Source organism: Neolamprologus brichardi, chromosome 12, assembly GCF_056152115.1.
Source record: "Neolamprologus brichardi isolate AB-2024 chromosome 12, ASM5615211v1, whole genome shotgun sequence".
In the NCBI taxonomy this organism is placed as follows: Eukaryota; Metazoa; Chordata; class Actinopteri; order Cichliformes; family Cichlidae; genus Neolamprologus; species Neolamprologus brichardi.
The window spans coordinates 18570566-18583715 of NC_142115.1; the positions used below are offsets into that span (position 1 = coordinate 18570566).

Genomic DNA, 13150 nt, shown 5'->3' on the forward strand with positions numbered 1-13150 from the left:
ACGTTTATTATCATACAAAACTTCATTTCAAAGATTTAATCCAGCTTGATGTTGTAATGTTGTTAACCAGTGAATGGAAAATATTTTTCTCTTTACTTTTGAGAAAGGTTTTTAGGTGTAAAACAAACCAGTCAAACAGCATTACTTGTTCCTGTAATAAATGCAATGTTTTACATTTTGTCCCTTTTATTCAGAGACGTCTTTCTGTAACACGCAGGCACTTAAGATATCAAGTGTTAAATAAAAAAAAAAAAAAAGAAGAAGAAACAATCGGGAGTGGATACTCCTATATGAGGCAGTTAAACACACACTATAGGGATTTGGTATAGTCTATAGCCACAGAAGTGCTTGGTGAACACTAGAGTGGCTCTTAATGACCACAGTATGCTTCTCAGTGTTTTCACACCATTTCCTGGCAAAGCATCTGGTCAGACCTGTTGCTAGGATTTATTCTCAAAAATCTGGAAATTGAGGGTACATTGCATATGCTCCATAAGGAGGAGGGGAATCTGACGGTTGGGGAGCTGCTATTGGTTGTTGTGGCTCAAAACCCCCCACTGGAGGGTTTGGGTTCAGGTTTGGGTTGAATCCAAAAGGGCTAGCAGCAGCCGCAGCGGAATAGTCTGGTGGCGCTGCAGGATAGGCCTGGAAGGCTGGCAGGATGACTACAGGAAACTTGATCTCTGGATCTGAAGCATATTTTACGGCAAGGGACACCTGTAAAACACGTTAGATTGTTTAAAGTTACTCAATATTTGCAGAATTGAACCAATCCTGTTTTTAGAACATGTTCAACAGGTAAAATTTATCAGCCTTTTCTTTGATTATGGACTTCATGCATCTCAGCTTATGCTTATTTTAGTATTAATTAAAAGTTTTATCATTTTGTAGCTCAACCCTTTCACACAGGTTATGTTGGTTTTGAGCTGCAGATGTTACCCATTAACACAAATATAACTGCTGTCCTCAGTTACTACTAGTAGGGTCTTATGTCACACATGTCTTTTGTTTACATTATTGCTTTTCAGTAAAATGAGTCAATAAACCATGGCAGACACTGGAGCTTTGCTCTATAAAGACAACCTATGTGCCCGACAGTTTTCCACTATGCTCTATACAATACTGTGTTCACATGCGTGCAAAACAAACACTTTTCTCAAACAAATGAACAAAGCGTGACGACTGTGTTCAAACGCTTTCAGCAGCTTTACACAAAAGTCTTTCATTGCGTAAAATAAAGAACAGACAGAGAGCTTTAAATATCGCTCTGCTGCGCTCATGTTCACAACATTCATACCTTCCTGCTCATCTTTTCTGATCACATCAACATTGATGTGATCAGTTACATTACAGATATTTTCTATATTCTTTGCTAGGTTTTTAGCAGTAAAGCCCCTCAAATGAACTTTTGGTTTGGAGTTTACATGCAGTAATGTGCAAAAGTCTGGAACCACCCACCGGTTCTTTTCTTGTAATTTCTAAAGTGGTCTTGAGAAATACTTTTTTTTCTTAAAGTCTTTCAGTTTCCTTTTGATGCCGGCTGTTTGTTTGTTTGTTTTTTGTTCCCCCCCCCCCCCCCCCCTCCCACTCCCACTCATTTTTAGTTGAATCCTTTTAAGAAGAATAAAGGATGACTGTTTTTTGTTTGCTGAAATGCTTAACACTGAGCTATGAATAATTAATGCATGAAAAGGCAAGCTAGGTAACTCAAAGAATGAGCCAAAACGTAGCAAGGAACCAGTTTTCAATTTAAATTATATCTACAAAGTATCTTTTTTCCATCCATCCATTCACTTCTGCTTATCCTTTTCAGGGTCGCAGGGGGCGCTGTCATAGGGCGAGAGGTGGGGTACACCCTGGACAGGTCGCCAGTCTGTCACAGGGCCAACACACACAGGGACAGACAACCATTCACACTCACATTCACACCTAGTGGCAATTTGGATTATCCAATTAACCTATCCCCACAAACTGCATGTCTTTGGATGGTGGGAGGAAGCCGGAGTACCCGGAGAGAACCCACGCAAACACGGGGAGAACATGCAAACTCCACACAGAAAGACCCCGGCCTGATGGTGGAATTGAACTCAGGACCTTCTTGCTGTGTGGCAACAGTGCTAACCACCGTGTATCTTTTTTCCTCTTTGTTTAATGTGTGCATTTCTACTACAGAATTTCAAAAAACAAGTTAACAAGTTCTCAACAAAGTAAAATGAAATGTATTTTCTTTCGAGGAACAGAGCCTTCCTTCTTGGACCATTTTAAGTCGGCACAGCATAGATCTGGGCTGTTAGCTGATCTTGAGACTGATCTCCAGTGTGACAATAAAGCAGTTCAGGTTACAGACTGGGAACAGCCTCGACTATTAGGCAATACAATCCAGTCATATTGTATTGTGTGAAAGCAACATGATCCAGTATACGTACAGAATTTCTAAGGGAATATTTTTTAGGGCAACAGAACTACTTCAGGCACCTTTTTTTAATCAAATCAAGATTTTCAATGAACATACTGGTGAAAGCTTTTAATTGTGTCTAAATACTAAAAAGGTCAAAAATCTACTTTAAGCAACTCGTTCAAATAACAAAAAAAACCACAAACATCCCTTAACCTTCATCTGACCATAAGAAGGGAATAGCATCTGACCCTTGCTTTGAATTAAGTGCTAAGTGTTACAGTATAGCTGCCTGGCAGAGAGAATGTGATGAGGGCAGAGGTAACAGGTGGAAGTACAGCTGAAACTAAATAATGAGACAAAGGAAGTAAAACCCACAGAGGACACAGAGAGAAATAATAACCAAAATAAAACAGGAAGAGAGGCACAACTAAACAGGGAAGCAAGATTATATTGATGCAAACAAAGACAGAAAGAGGAAAAAGTCCTGTACCTCCTTGGCTTCCTGATTGGATTGCTTCATTTTTCATTTGATCACAAACAACGCCATTAGTATGGATTGGCCTACCCAGAGCCTGAACCTCAACATTACAAAAGCAGTGTGGAATCATGTTAATGGAGAACAGAAGAAAAGGCAGCAGACATCCAAAGAAGAGCTTAAAAAAAAAAAAAAAAAAAAAAACTATTTCTGAAGACTACTTAAAGAAATCCTTTTGTGGATCAATAATTTTGGACAGTACTGTCGAATAACTAACTTGTATTGAAAGGATTAATACAGTTTTAAGATTTACTGGTGTTTCCAGCAAACATTTTTCAAGCTGCTTACCCTGAGTCTGTGCTCAGCCTTGATGATGTTGCAGTTGAGGATCGAGGGCTCCATGTCACGGGGAATGGTGATGACCCTTGTGACGGTTTCTTCTGCAGATGGAGGGATGGCGTCTCCCGCCTCTTTGAAGAGGTCTTTAGTATGGACCCTTCTCTTTGTTCTTGCAAAGAAACTGTGCTTTCTGTACAAACAGTACTTGGGCTTGATCTCACGAGATGAACTGTTCTTAATGAAGGCCACAACTTTTAATCCTTCTCCTGCAATGCAGAGCGGAAAAGTCAAACCTGACCTTTGCTTTAGACAAATACATGTCAGTATCACCTGCACGCCTCTCACCTTGTTGGAAGCCCATTTTTTCAAGATTAACATCCATGGATACACTTCCTGAGGTAAAAATGTTCATTCTCTTATCCTTAGACTCATGCAGCGGTGTCTGAAAGAAAAACAAGAATGTAGCACAAATTAGGACTGGGCCATATCATACTGTTCACGGTAATACCGGTATAATGTTGGGCAACGATAAGAAAATTTAATATCGCGATAGAATATGGGTAAAATACGCATGCGCAGTGCCTTTGTTTTCATACGCACACGGCGGCGACGGAGAATAAGAAGGGCAAAAGCGGATTGTTGAATGAAATGGATGAACTAGAATCTGTTTGTAAAAATGCTGCGACTTCAGTGGTGTGGAACTGGTTTAGCTTTCGTCCGTCAGATACACAACAAAGCACTATTTTTGGTAGAGCATGCTAGCGGGCCGTCGCTATTACCGTGTTTTTTGGAAAATACGGCACACTTAATATCAATCCTTTGATTTTTCTGAAATTCGTCAGTGGCCCTTATAATCTGGTGTGCTTTATGTATGAATTCTGGTTGTGTTTACTGACCTCGAAACGATTTTATGTGGTACACGGTGCTCGAAAAATCTGTCAAGTGTTTTAGTACGACTTTGCTAAGCTACGAACCCGCACCGCTTGATGGATTGTCGGAGCATTACGGCTATCGTAGGCAGGAGCCTCGCGGAGTGATACGTACTGTGCCTAAAACATAATATTACTGTATTGTGTATGTATAACCTCTTTTTAGGTTTTGTGGATATTATACACGGTTATGCTGAGGACATGTCGGCCAGTTTCCACTGGAAATGCCTTTTGGTTAAACTGTCAGCAAGGAATTTGTATTTGCACTGTTAAATTTTTATATAACTTTAAAACACATAACAAACAGCTGCTTGTTCAAGTGAAAATAGATTGATGTTTGTTTGTTTTTTTGCACTAATAAAGTTGTGGAGTTGTAAAGTATTTTGTCTAGTGTCAATTATATCGTCAGTTTTATCGTTATCGCAAATTTTCAAATGTATATTGTGATAAATATTTTTGGTCATATCGCTCTGCTCTAGCACAAATGCACTTAAATTCTCCCAAAAACAGATATGTAGACTTCAGCCACATTGATCTCAAAGCTAAGCCAGTGGCCCTTTCCAGTAAGACTATGTTTGGTGCCTTTAAAAACCAGTGTTTTCACAAGGTGAGCACTCTGAATGCAAATATTGAAACAAGTTGCTCAATACATGTCCAAGCAGGTCTAAACACTGGGTAGGTTATTGCCGCCCACTGACCCTTTTTTTTTTGTATGTTTGTTTGTTCTGTGGTTGTGCCAACTTTGTTAGGATGACTGCAAATGAGATAACACACATACCTGTAACCAAGACATAGTGTTCACATTTGTCGTTGACACAAAGTTGACCATAGTTTCACGTTTCAGGTTCATCCTCATTGATCTGCTCAGCACGGCTTCCAGCGAGTACGCAATTTTACCATCATGACCTTTGAAGGAGGAGGGTAAATTCCTATTGAACAAGCACCAAAGCCCACAGAACTGTGATGAGTTGATCACTTTCTTGTAAAATAAACGATACAGCTTTTCACATTTTCTAAATGACTTAATAAAATGTTTCATATCAAAATAAACAATACAGCAGCCATAAACAGAACAATTACGAGTGAAGCCCTTTGGGATTAACGGTTTTTCAGCACTTAATAAATAAAATATGTTCTGATGTTCTTCCAGTTTGCAAACACAACTGGCTCAAGCTAATGCTATGCTGACACGTTTTGCATGTTTTAGAACACACCCTTTATGCATTGCAAGCGGCATTTCTGCTGGCGGTGAAATCAGGCGAATCCTTGGATTTACAGCTGTGCCGTGAATGTTTAGGGAGTTATGGACCCGTGACTGTTCAAATATCTGAATCACCTCAAGCTCAGAATTCAGACTTGATACATTCACCAAGTCACGAATCAATTCATGATAAAAATTACTGGTGGTTATCTGCCCACATTCATACATATACGTATCTAAAACTTCAGTATATTAATGTTGTTTTAATGTATACACAACCTCAGTGTGTTCACTTACTTTTCTGGAACCACAGCAGTAACAAAACACGAGGTTGTCTGTTTGTTCTTACTAACGCTGCAATCATTTAAAGAAATGTTTCTTACTGGTAGGGGAACTGAAAGCTGAATGGGTAGACATGGATTCCTGGGGCAACAACGCTGCTGTCTAAAAAAAAAAGAAATAGCAAAAAGAAATGTAAAAGATAAATACAAATTTAAGAAGAAATTGTTCAGATATATGTTTAAGTTACAACTCCTACAATTACAAAGCAGGCCGTTGTAAAGGGATGCTGGGGTGAGTTCGATTTGACTTCCTGTTTAAGTCAAATATTTAGGGATTACAAACACAAGAGCTGAAAAAGAACAAAAAACTCCTCAAGCCCAACGGATGTCTCAAGGAACAAAAACGCATGTTTGCATCACTTAGCTAATGTGTTTAGGGATTTTTATGCTTGTAATTAGACATCAGTGATTAAAAAGCACTCTGGCTCTCACTACACTGCGACTCTAAGTGTAATGCTGCAGCAGGATTGCACTTACCAGCCACAATGACAAGACATGAAGTTTCAGTGTGTTGAAAATATTACAATTATATACCAGATAAAGATATGGCCATTGATTTTTCATATTAACTGGAGTTTATTTAGCACAAAGAGTTTGCCCATGTTTCAATGAACAGACAGCCTGACATCTGCCAGAGTTATTTAATCCAGCTTTGCAGAAGATGACACGACAGAAGGTGTAAAAGTGACAGACTGACAGCGTGAACACAACACCGGACGTGCAGTCTCAGCATTCAACAAGTGACTCAAGCTATAGCTGAATGAAATAAAAGCTCAAACACAGACAGCACACAAATATATTTCAGTAAAAACACAAGCAAGCACCACTACAGGCTGAGAGAGGACGGTCAAATACTCACATGTTTGTAAGTCATCGGTCACTAGTGTCTGTCTGTCATCCGCTGAAGAGAAAAATCAAGCAGAAAGCAACACAATCTGTCAACCTTACTGTGTTATTTTAGGCTGGGCAAAAACCTGAAAAATCATGATTGTAATCTCTGCAGGTATTAAACAAGCCACAGATGAGTGTCTGTTCATTTCTTGAGTTATATAGTAAAAGATGGATTAAAATGTCTAAAACGAAAACTCTCAATTTAGAAGTTTACACTGAAAAATGCAGACAAATCATGCTCTGAATCATCATTTTAACTCTTATCTTTTACTTAGATTTGATTAATCATATTTTCACTGTTAGTACAGAATCCATGTAAAAACTGGTGATCTGGTGCTTTACTTGTATGTGTGTTCTGACTGGTATAATCACTGACGAAAATTCATTTCTACAGGAAGAAACTTTGCTGCATGTTACACAGAAGATAACTTTCAAAATATTCTGCAGTTCAAGCAGATTTAGATTAGGCTGAAACCACAGAGCAGCAGCATAAGAGATCTGCGGTTGAGCAGTTGTTGTGCAACTGGAAGTAGTCTCCCCCTCCGCTCACCCAACTAGCAAACATAAACAACGCCTGATGCTAACATTTCCTTCCACTGCGTTGACTTTAGTCCATAAGCTGAATTTATTTGTTTGCTAAATTCTTTAAAACTGTAAACTGAACACAAATAATTTAGTTTTTAAGTGGTTCTTTTTAGTTTTTTGTTTGTTTGGTTTTTCTAACTTAAGCAGGCTCCTCCGTGCACGCAGCGCAGAATGAAAAGCAAACTTACTTTTGCTGTTTTTGTCTGGGATGAAGTAACGTCTAACGCTGAAGTATTTGTTTTTGGCGTGGTATACATGCGTGGTTTGTCCGTACCTCTCGGTCCACAAAACCTCAGCTTTCCCTTTGAATTTAATGAACAGGTACTCTATCTGGAAGTCTTTCCCCGCTTCCAGCCTGACTTCCCCATAAATAACATCACCGTCAGTAAAAGTGTTGCTGTCATTGATAGAGTTATAGATTACGTCTAATCTCTTGACTGTGAACGGCATAATTTGTAGCAGCGCACAGGGAAACTTTCCAAGGACACCAGAGTAGAGCGGTAGGTGTGTCCCGATCCTGAAAAGGAGGTCTTACTTTACCGCGGCTTCGCCTGATTTCATTTATCCAATAATGCGTGCACCAATTAGTCACTTATTTGGTGCCACACGGTGACATGCAGGGGCGTAGTAGCAGTGTGGGGGAAAGTGGGACTGACTGCCCAGGGGGTCCAATGGTTCAGGAGGAGCCTATCCATACCTGCAATGAAAAAGTTGGTATTGTCTGCATTTTTTTTCTTACACACACACACACACACACACACACACACACACATATATATGTATATATATATATATATAGGGAGAAAGATAGATAATAAAATCTAAAAAAAAAAAAAGTAAAAAATGTAAAAATATAAAAGAATCAAAACAAAAAAAAAGAAAGTCAGGTGTTAACAAATTTCTTTAAAAAAGACAGTGAGCCATGTCACATGTGGCATTATATCTATGAGAATGACCCAGCACAAATTAACACCATGAAGTGCAGAATCAACAGAAAGCTTGGAAACTTAGGAACAATAACGTCAAGCAGCATTAAACTTTACATTGGTGTTTCTTTAACTGCTCTGAGGCAAGCACAGCTTTTTAAGGAAGCCAGACTGTTTCAGGCTGATGAAATTCTATAATGCTAAAATACCACAAGTAAAACTCATTTAACCATAAAGACACTACTGACTACAGTATGTTGAGAAAAAAGGCATGAAGCATGAGAAAATGTCAAACTGTGCGTATGATTTTTGTTAATTGCAGTATAGGAACTAGCCACTGCAGAATGTTGTGTTCAACTGTCTGCTCAATTATTTGTTGAAAAATATAATAACACCACCCGTTACTACAAAAACATTTAATCAAGGTCTTAAGATTTTCCTAGATGCTTCATAGTAGTAGGCTATACAGAAAAGCACAGTGCAGGACTGTCCACTGTTCTATTTCCAGCACACCTGTAATGTGACTTGCATTTCCTCAGTGGGAAAATAATGCAAATATTTAGTGTTCAGAGACATGATTGGTCAACAGCATCTTGCTGCTGGTCATAGTTCAGAGATCACAAATGTGAGTCTTCTGTTGTCAGATGGATTAAAAATAATAAATGTGGACAATATATAATCTCTGAAATAAATAAATTATTTATTAAATATTTTTTATTCCTGCTATTACACATTTAAAGGGTACAAATATGGTCAACGACTGAAATTAAACCAGAATATCAAGCTGTAAATCAATCTATTACCAATTATTCTTACTCTTATTCTCTTATTCTTACTCTTAATTAATTGCTATTATAAAAAAAATAGCAATAAAAACTAGATCTGCACTACAGATTCTAGGGCTTTCTATCTAAACCTGTGAAAGAGGGGTACATCCCATATGTCTCATAGGAAGGTGGTGGAGCAGAAGGTTCAGGGGCAGCTGGATTTTGTAGAAAGCTCATCCCTCCTGACATGTAAGGATTTGGAAATTGGTCAAATTCACTCGTCAAAAAGTCAGATGACTGCTGATTATCAGACCCCTCTAAAGCAGGCAGGATGACTATGTGGAACTTGACTTCTGGGTCTGAAGCATACTTCACATCCAGATAGACCTGTAGTGGAAAAAGAGTCAACATTACCATGCAACCCCGTTGATGCAGAACAACATAAAAGTGAAGATAGATAGGCTTACCCACCCGGAGTCTATACTCTACTTTGACGATGTTGCAGTTTAGGACTGATATGGTCACGGTGGAAGGTACAGTGACGATCCTGGTGACAGTCTGACCTGCAGAGTGTGGGATGGCTTCACCCTCCTCCTTCAGGATGACTTTTGTTTCAACTTTCCTTTTCTTATTTGCAAAGTAGCTGTATTTCCTGTACAGACAGTACTTGGGCTTAATGTCACGAGAGGACTTGTTCTGAATTGAAGCCACGACCCTTATGCCTTCTCCTGGAAAAACAACAAGAACAGGTTATACATGAGCGTTACGCTCTGTTTGCCATGAATTTACAAATAATCCAAAAACTGGTTACAGAAATATGAAACTTTTAAGTTGCGGGTGTCACTATTACAAAATCAATGACTTGCATTAATTCCACACAGAAGACAAATGCATTTAATTATATGAGTGTAAAGTTTGACAGCAGTACTACAAGGAGAGGACGGTTTGAGGTCATGTACCAAGATTACATTTGGACATTTGCTGCTATGCGTTTAGGAGTGAAGTATTTAGATCCCGGTCTTTACTTCCATGGCCTGTGACCTACATTAGATATCATCTTATCTTTAGACCATAAATATGTTCCATGAGCAAATTGACCTTGAGCTGCACATGTTTCAACTATGAGATGAATTTCAATGTGTTCTATTGCCATTTTCTATTGTAATCCACTATTAGAATAACGTGCAGATTGACTGTATGGTTCAGTAATGGTTTGAATTACCTTGGCAGAAGCCTGTTTTTGCAATGCTTACATCCATGGCCACAGATCCCGTTGAGAAGAGCTTCATTTTCTTATCAATCATATTTTGCTGTGGGGTCTAACATAAAAAAAAAGGATGAAATTTAGAAAATCTGTGTATGCATGTGTGTATTTGTTCAACAACAATGTAAGGGTACCATCAACACTGGATCAGTGTTTCTCTTTTGGATGAGGGTAAACTCTGCCTTTGCTTTGCTGTCCATTCTCATCGACCGGTTCAGATTTGCCTCGACTGTGTACAAAATCTTTCCACATGAGCCCTTGAAGGAGGACGGCAGGTCTCTGTAAGATGTGGCAACAAAAGGTGCAATGAAACTTAAATGAAAGGATATTGTTTTAGAAAATAAAGAAACGTGTTTGAATGTGTTTATATGGAACACCAATGGAAATAATTTTGTTCAGAAGAAAACTCACTGCACTGGAATCTGAAAGGTGAATGGGTAGACATGGCAGCCAGGGGAAAGAACATTTTTGCCTAAGGAACAATGAATTAGTCAGAGAGCATGTTTTTCTTTATGTCTGATTAAAGGAAGGTTTGTAAATTTCTCTCTGTGACTGTTTTTAGAAGGGCTGCTCACTGAAATAGCAGGTTTGCAAATAGCTCTGAAGAAGAGAGGAAATCACAGAAAGAGAAGAGCAGGAAAATGTTATTCCTGCTATTATTGCTGCCATCAGCATGAACTGGTCAAGATTGTACTAACCTTACTAGTTAAAAGGCAATTTTTGTATAAATGATCATTCAAAGAAAAGCTTTTCTGTAAACAGTAGCAGTAATTAAACATACCACGATTTAAAATGATTACAGCATTGTGCTAAATTGAAAGACATTAGCTTACCCATAGATTCCTGAATGACAAACTGCTTAATGCTGAAGTACTTCTCTTTGCTTTGGTAAGTCACAATAGTTTTCCCATGATTTTCAGTCCATGACACTTGAGCTTTTCCCTTCAGCTTTACAAAGAGTGACTGTACTTCGCACTCATTAGTTAATTCAAATGTAACTTGTCCCATGAGATAATCACCACTACTGAAAGTGTTGCTTTTGTTTAGGGGATTGTATCCCACTGTAAAGTTCTTAACACTACTTGACATAGTACACTGTTCAAAGCTGCAAGTACAGTAAATGCCAGATAAGCACAAGGAGAGAGGTTTTATGTGTCATGAGGAGGGTTTGAAGGTGCAAGTACACAGAGTTTTGATAATAATTAAACCACAAGGCCCTAAAATATTCATGTTTATTGATAAGAAACATTGCAAATGTCTGCTAGAGTAAATAAATCTTGTGTAAATAAAATGTATAGGCATGGTGCTTCTATAAATTAATGAAATTATGAAACACTAACCTCGTACTAGTGTGTGTAGGCGCAAATAGCATTATGGACAGTATAATCTATGCCAGGGGTGTCGAACTCCAGGCCTCGAGGGCCGGTGTCCTGCAGGTTTTAGATCTCACCCTGGTCAACACACCTGAATCAAGTGATCAGCTCGTTACCAGGCCTCTGGAGAACTTCAAGACATATTGAGGAGGTAATTTAGCCATTTAAATCAGCTGTGTTGGATAAAGGACACATCTAAAACCTGCAGGACACAGACCCTCGAGGCCTGGAGTTTGACACCTGTGATCTATGCAATCACATGATATTCCTGACAGACTTGTTTGGGGTGTGACTTGCATGGATCATGGAGTTAAACATGATTAAACATGTGGTTAAACACTGGAAATGTTGAGTGTTTACTTAAAGGAGAGTGCATCCATATACCAGTGTGTCTAAAGGTAAGGTTATATAAAAAGTCCTCATTATTCTGTGGTCGTAGCCCATTGGCCAAATCTGGCCCATTGTGTTCTCATGCACACCTTTTGGCCAGTCAGGTTTCTATTCATTAGCCACTCCAGCTACAAGGCTCAAGACTCCACTACTTGTTGCCTTTTTTTGGAAGCCCCGCACAGCTCATATCTCAAGTTTTGACACATTTGTTTGTTTTGTTTTTTTATTGAAGTGTTATACACCAGGTCTGAGTTTGTATCTGGCACAGATGTGGTGCTGCTGTTAGCAAAGTCTGTCCGGACACAGTCGTATGAAGACATCCCAGAGCAGAGCTTCAAAGTGTTTGGTTAAAGGAAGCATTTGTAAAAACCTTTTTTAGTCTTATCCATCACTCAAAGGATTTCATAATACATATACCTGTTTACATACACATTCCTTTTACTTACACATTTTTTATTCCACACTGGTAATACACTAGGGCCCATTTGTGGGGCTCGGTATATTTGCTGTGGACATGTGGATGTCTCAAACAATCTCAGCTTTAGGATTATTGTTATAGGCTGTTTATCAGTTTCCCATAAACAGTACTTGAAGAACAGTACAAACACATTTTTTCTTAAACCTCAATACCCATCAGCACCAATATACCGCAGCATATAAAGTAAAATTTATAAATCCATATATTTAGAACAAATTAGCTCTGTGTATAAAGCCGAATGCTGTAGACCAGGGGTAAATGGCCTGCATTTGTATAGCGCTTTACTCAGTCCCTAAGGACCCCAAAGCGCTTTACACTACATTCAGTCATTCACCCATTCACACACACATTCACACACTGGCAATGGCATTGTAGCCACAGCTGCCCTGGGGCGCACTGACAGAGGAGAGGCTGCTGGACACTGGCGCCACCGGTAGCCACCACAAGTAGGCAAACATGGGGTTAGCATCTTGCCCAAGGATATTTGGCATGCAGCCAGGAGACATCCTGGGATCGAACCACCGATCTTCTGATTAGTGGCTGACCTTACATGTCAGGAGTGGTCTGCCACCTGAGCTACAGCCACCCCGGGGTAGGCAACTCCAGGCCTCGAGTGCCGGTATCGTGCAGGTTTTAGATCTCACCCTGGGTCAACACACCTGAATCAAATGATAAGTTCATTACCAGGCCTCTGGAGAACTTCAAGACATGTTGAGGAGGTAATTTAGCCATTTGAATCAGCTGTGTTGGATCAAGAGCATCTAAAACCTGCAGGACACCGGCACTCGAGGCC

The 13150-nt window shown here is 39.2% G+C and overlaps 2 protein-coding genes across 2 annotated transcripts; both read right to left on the reverse strand.

Moving 5' to 3' along the window:
* Positions 1-393: 393 nt before the first annotated feature.
* LOC102793721 (arrestin domain-containing protein 3-like) lies at positions 394-7609 on the reverse strand. Its single transcript, XM_087848701.1, has 7 exons — positions 7348-7609; positions 6543-6584; positions 5726-5786; positions 4920-5070; positions 3558-3654; positions 3222-3478; positions 394-717 (listed from the first exon to the last, which is right to left on the reverse strand). Exons 1-7 carry the CDS (start codon positions 7607-7609, stop codon positions 454-456), a joined length of 1134 nt encoding a protein of 377 aa, XP_087704827.1. The 3' UTR covers positions 394-453.
* A 1286-nt stretch (positions 7610-8895) lies between these two features.
* On the reverse strand, positions 8896-11215 carry LOC102796125 (arrestin domain-containing protein 3-like). Its single transcript, XM_006784131.3, has 6 exons — positions 10950-11215; positions 10528-10588; positions 10251-10395; positions 10075-10171; positions 9324-9580; positions 8896-9239 (listed from the first exon to the last, which is right to left on the reverse strand). Exons 1-6 carry the CDS (start codon positions 11203-11205, stop codon positions 8982-8984), a joined length of 1074 nt encoding a protein of 357 aa, XP_006784194.2. The 5' UTR covers positions 11206-11215; the 3' UTR covers positions 8896-8981.
* Between the last annotated feature and the right edge of the window lie 1935 nt (positions 11216-13150).